Source organism: Eulemur rufifrons, chromosome 14 (genome assembly GCF_041146395.1).
Source record: "Eulemur rufifrons isolate Redbay chromosome 14, OSU_ERuf_1, whole genome shotgun sequence".
NCBI classification, from domain to species: Eukaryota; Metazoa; Chordata; class Mammalia; order Primates; family Lemuridae; genus Eulemur; species Eulemur rufifrons.
This window is the reverse complement of record NC_090996.1, coordinates 28,564,314-28,570,210: the sequence shown is the minus strand read 5'-3', so window position 1 is coordinate 28,570,210 and position 5,897 is coordinate 28,564,314. Positions and strand designations below refer to the sequence as shown.

General features: G+C 51.6%; 1 protein-coding gene across 1 annotated transcript; it reads left to right on the top strand.

The window, feature by feature from the left end:
- The first annotated feature begins 1,168 nt into the window (after positions 1-1,168).
- Positions 1,169-5,581, top strand: RMI2 (RecQ mediated genome instability 2). Its single transcript, XM_069487235.1, has 2 exons — positions 1,169-1,466; positions 5,433-5,581. The coding sequence occupies exons 1-2, from the start codon at positions 1,169-1,171 to the stop codon at positions 5,579-5,581; spliced, it is 447 nt and encodes a 148-aa protein (XP_069343336.1).
- The last annotated feature ends 316 nt before the right edge of the window (positions 5,582-5,897 follow it).

Genomic DNA, 5,897 nt, shown 5'->3' with positions numbered 1-5,897 from the left:
GAGAACCCGCCAGGCATGAGGGGTTGGAGTCCCTCTTGGTTAATGTCCCTGCTCCCTTCTCAGCCCAGGAGCCTGGTTACTGTACTGCTCAGGGTTGAGGTGTAGAGGCTAAAACCTCATAGAGGCTACTGCCCAAACCACAGTCTTGCTGAATACCTTCAGAATGCCTGGTACTACAGGAGGCCCTGGGAGTACGAAGTCTCTCGTAAGAACTAATCTAGACTTCACGGATTGCCTGATTTAGGATCTGTGGACTTTGTTGATTGGGGATATCCAATTTTTAGAGAACAGTTTCTAGGAATTTTATCTGAAAGATGTGCACAAAGATTCAGCTTTAACTCGGTTCACAGTGGTGATATTTATAAAGTGAAAAATTGGAAATAGCCTTAATGTCTGACTATAGATATCAGTTAAATATGTGATGAGATAAATAGAACATTATGCAGTCATTCAACAGGAAGCAGGTGGATATTGATACAGAAAGATGTCTTTTATTAAGTGAAAACAATATGCAAAACAATATTTATATATCAAATATATATACGTATATATTTTAAAATCTGGAAGCTAATACACCCAAAAGTTGACAGTGGATATCTGAGTGCTCTTTGCGATATTTTTCTTGTTCTAGATTTTCCTTTTCTAAAATTTCTACAATAAATGTGCATTTCTTTTGTGAATAAAATAGTAATATATTTTATCAATTTTTAAATTATTTGATGTTATTAAAATATAAATAAAAATAATAATAAAAGAAAGGGCAGTTTTACCAGCTGTGCTCATGTCCTTTCCCAGCCTCCTCTCCTGACTCCTCCTAATTCATTTCAGTTATTTACTAACCTCGAAGTACTGTAAGGCGAGCTAAAGATAAATAGTCACCTTCTCCAGGTGATCTGCATGCACGCCAAATTTTGAGATGAGTTTATCTCCCAGACTTCACTTCTTTATTCCCATTTAATTACTAATAATTTCATCCATTCATTTCTAACTCGCCGGCGTTTTCTTTTAGGTACGCATGCGCACTCCTGGTGGCTGGAGAGGGCCGCTCGCCCCGGCGGTCCCGCCTCCTGAGCCCGACGATTGGTCGACTCCGCCAGCGCGCTGCTGATTGGTGGTTCCGGGCCGGGCCTCGCTGCCCATCAAAGTTAGGAAAGCGGTGGCGGGCAGTATGGCAGCGGCCGCGGACTCCTCTTCCGGCTCTGACTCGGCGGCCGTGCGGTTGCCGCGGTCGCCGCCTTTCAAGGTGCTGGCGGAGCAGCTGCGGCGCGACGTGGAGGGCGGCCCAGGCGCGTGGCAGCTGTCGCGGGCGGCGGCGGGCCGCGGGCCGCTGGAGCTGGCGGTCGTGTGGATGCAGGGCACGGTGGTGGAGGCGAGCGGCGGCGAGGCGCTGCTGCGGGACCCTAGCGGGGTCTTCACCGTGCGCGGCCTGGAGCGGGTGCCGCGCGGGCGGCCCTGCCTCTCCCCAGGTAATACCGGAGCCTCGCCGGCGCCCCTTTGCTCCTCTCTGCCGCGAAGCTGCCCCACCTCCGGGCCTGTGCACTTGCCCGTCCGCCGCCTCGCTCCGCTTCCTTCCTGTCCCTCACTCGGTCAGGCTTCCTGATGATAAGCATCACCTGCAGCCCGTTTTAAAAATGCAGGTTCCTGGGACCCTCCCAGCCCTCATAGAGGGAATCTCAGGGGAGGGACCCCGGCATCCGTATTTGTCACAAGCCCCCTCCCCATGGGTGATTTTCTTTTCCCCATCAAGTTTTGGGAAACACTATCCTAGGAAACTTCTGCTCCTCCTTAACGTCTGTACTTAAAGGTACCCTTCTGAGGGACACACTGTACTCCCTAGGAACAGGGAGCCCCTCCTGTACCTCTCCTTCCTGTAACTAACTGTCTTTGGCTGTAGTAGTTCACTAATGTTTGCCCCTCCTAGACCACTGCTGCTCAAACTTGCGCGTGCATCAGACTCACCTGGAGGGCTTGTTGAAGCTCAGGTGGCTGGGCTTCACCCTCAGGGATTCTGAGTCCGTGGGCCTGAAAAATCTGCATTTCTGACCAGCTCTCCGGTGATGCTGTTGCTGCTGGTCTGGGGCCCACACTTTGAGAAACACTGGACCAGGCTGAGCTGCTGGAGGACGGGAGCTGTGTGGTCCCGACAGCTGTGTCCTCTGTATCTGGCGCAGTGCCTGGCACGTAGGGCTCTAAGCCAGTTGTTTTGAGTGACAGGCATTGGGCACCCAGGATCTCATGTCACTCATTCACTGGCATGTTAATTGAGCATGTGTTGGACATCAGGCCCCATGTGTGGCACTGGGCTGCAGCTCCGACCCAGATAGATAGGTCCCGGCTCGGGGACAGACTGGTGGCAGATTTCCCAGAGGATCGTTGATGCCCGGGGAACCACAGGGAGGTGGTCCAGGGAGGCTTCTGGGCCAAGGAGATCTGAAGGGTCCATGGGCCTTTCCTCTCCTTGGTTCCCTCTCCCGTGAAATCAGACCAAGTTCACTTCTTTTTAAGGGCCCTTCCTGCGCAGAGTCTTGGACTCTAACCACAGGCAGATAGGTCCGAGGCCTGTCCTGGGCTGCTTCGGACTCACACTTAGGTTGAGTTCCTGGCTCCACCCCTTCCTAGCTGAGCTGCCTGGAACATGTTACTTAACCTTTCTGGATTTTGAATCCTTTCTTAAAAAGGAGATAATAATTCCTCCTGTTGTGTGGATTCAGTAAGTAAACAATCGCCTTAACAGCGCTTAGCTGCTTTAGCTCATGGGAAGAGTTCAGAAAATTTGACTCTTGTTGTCCACTGTAACTTGCTGCTGCTCCCTCCTCCCCTCCGCCCCTTGCCCCTCAGCCTCTGCCCTCGGCTGCAGCCTTAGTCTAGCGCAGGGTCTAGCGCAGGGTCGGCACACTGCAGGCTGCCTCTTTTCACGTGCTTCGCAAACTATACACAGTTTTTACATTTTTAAATGGTTGGAAAAAATCATGACGTCAAAATTATATGAAATTCACACGTCAATGTTCTTACGTAAAGTTTTATTGGAAGGCATTGGTAACTTACATAATGTCCAGGGCTGCTGTCCCACTACATGTACAGAGTCGAGTAGTTGTGACAGAGACCTTATGGCCTGAAAAGCCTAAAATATTTATTATCTGTCCCTTTACAGAAAAAGTTTGCCAACCCTTGGCTTTAGCCTTGGCCTGACTCATAACCCATGCTGCTTGGTGTCTTGGCTCCCAGGCAAAGCCCCTCGAAGGCAGGCTTGGGCAGTCTCCATGTCTGGTCCCAGCCCTGGCATAAGCCTGGCACCCAGTAGGTACCTCGGTATTTAAACAAATGGGCATCAATGAACCTGTCTGACACACCTACTGGCCTGAATGCCCCCTAGCAGGGGCCATGTCATTTCCTCTTTCTGTTTAATGCCAAGTCTTGCTTGACAAAACTGAGTCACTGCCTCCAGACAAGGAGCCAGGGAAGTAGGCAGGCCATTAAAACGCAAGGAATACTGTAGGCATGAGCACAGGGCGCTGTGACACAGACAAGGGACAGCTGGTTCAGGCTTGAGGGGTCAGGGAAGGCATCCTTGAAGGGGCAGCCCTGAAGGATGTGTTGGAGTTATCTGTGGGGACCAACCCTCCTGGGTTGCCTGGGACTGAGAGGGTCCTAGGATGTGGGACTTTCCCTGTTAACACTGGGACAGTTGGGCACCCTGGGTCCGTGTGCAGTGGGGGGAGAGTGCAGCTCCCTGGAACAGCATGTGCAAAGGCTTGGAGGTGAGAGAGCCCAGTGCCTTTGGGGGAGCCTGAGACAGCATGTAGGGCAGCGGTGAAAGGTAGGAGAGTCCCATCCTGACCGGCTTAAGTGGCCACCTGTGGAAGGACCTGCCTGCTTCAAGGTGGGCTTGAACTCTTCTCACCGTGCCTGTGCACCAGGGCTGTTCCCCGCCCCGCTTCTCTGGAGCATCCAACAGGTTGTTTCATAAACCCCAGGTGCAGAGTTGAGTCAGAAACTCTCCCTGCCCTGGAGTTGCTCCCAGTCTGCAGGGGGAGCAGAGGAACGAAGATGACCTCGTCTCACTGTGATCTGCCAGGTTCTGGGGGCAGCTGGATTTGAGAACGGCGGCTGCAGCAGTGGGGCGGGGATGGGTCTGAGGGGGACGAAGCCGGCAGAAGACCAGCCGGAGCCACTGGAGTGGTCAGGGCAACCTAGGGAGGGGTGCGTGTGGCGAGGAGAAGGGCAGGCGGTGGGAGCTGCTGTGCGGGGAAGGGAGAGGGTGTGGGCAGAATGAACGGGTCCTCACCGGTTTGCCTGATCTCATGCCCCCGAGCTCATCCGTCCAGTGTGTGCCCTCCTCGCAGATCCCCTGGTAACCTGCCTGGCTGGCGTCTCCTTGGGCTCTTGCTTTCCCGGGTCTCAGTCATTGTGTTTCTGAGGGCTCCACCTCTACCAGCGCTTTAGGGCCGTCCAGAGGGATGCCAAGTGCATTTTTAGAACTAGCCTCTGTCACTGGGGCCCAGGTAGAATCTGGAGATGAGTTCAGAGACAATGCGTACACCCTGCCAGGGGCTGAACACCCGAGGGTCAGGGGTCAGCTTGCCTGGCTTCCTTCGGTCAAAGCCCTGGGCCCCCCAGGCAGGGCGATAAAAGCGGCCTCGCAGGGACCGGTGGGGGCTGGCAGCGTGCCTGCCCTTCCTGCAGCGTTTGGAGTTTTCTTTTACACAATCGAGTTTGTGTGATTAAGACTGGCCAAGTTTTGCTTTCAAGGAGAGAGTCACTCTTCCAAAGAAGTGGGAAGAGAATCACGGTTAATATGTCATTAGATCATCCCGGTGGCAGCCTGCCCTTTTGTGGATTTGCTTGCGTGTGCCCAGCAGTGTCAGGATAAAGCTGGAGGTGGCAGGGATGAGTCCTGGGCAGCTGGCACAGTGGGGCCTTGGGAATGCTGCCGGCCCAGCTTTTTTGGCAACGTCGAGGGAGAATTGCATTTGTTTTGGGGCTGTCAGGGGTTGTGTCTGCGCAGAAAGAGGACCCGTCCTGTGCACAGAGACCAGTCACATACCCTGTAGCATTGAGCAAGGAACAAGATTAGAGGAAAGCTTGGGTTTTCTGCCCCTGCCTTAGAGCAATCTAATTATAACTCATACTCTGATGCGAGAGTCTCTTCCATTTCTTGGGCATGGTTACTTGGTGCATGATGATTTCATTTAACATATTAAAACCAGAAACCAAAGATGATACAGATGTCATCCTCCTGGTTAAATGTTGTAATTAATGTACGTGGACATCCCGATCACTGACTACCTTGCATTTTGATATCTACTATCTGAATGTTTTTCTTTCTCTAACTTCCTTCTCTCTGATCAAGTTAGACTCTCTGAAGGACTGGATCTGTTTGCTCTCCTCCCCCTTATTATGAACATAACTATGGGCTTTTCTTCTTTTTCCAGGAAAGTATGTGATGGTAATGGGAGTGGTTCTGGCCTGCAGCCCTGAGCCATGCCTTCAGGCTGTGAAGATGACAGATCTTTCTGATAATCCCACCCATGAAAGCATGTGGGAACTAGAAGTGGAAGATTTACAGAGGAATATTCCTTAATGTTGGAACCGTCCTTAAAAACACCTAGAATTTCTGAAACGATTTAGGTTCTTATAACCTTGTGCATTTCACAGACATTGTTCAATGTGTATTTCTCAAAGGTTTCTCCGTTTTGCTTTGGTTGACCAAGGAGTCCAATTCCTACATCTGTCGGAATTTGAAAATGCTGGGCTCCTTCAGTTAGCACGCCTCTGCTGCCCCTTGCTTTGACTGTGTTTGCTGATGAAAAGCAGATGCTTTGGGTTTGGTTTTTTTTCCTCGTTTTGGTTTGTGTGTGTTAATTCTCTCTCTCTCTAAAGTACACAGAAATCTCATG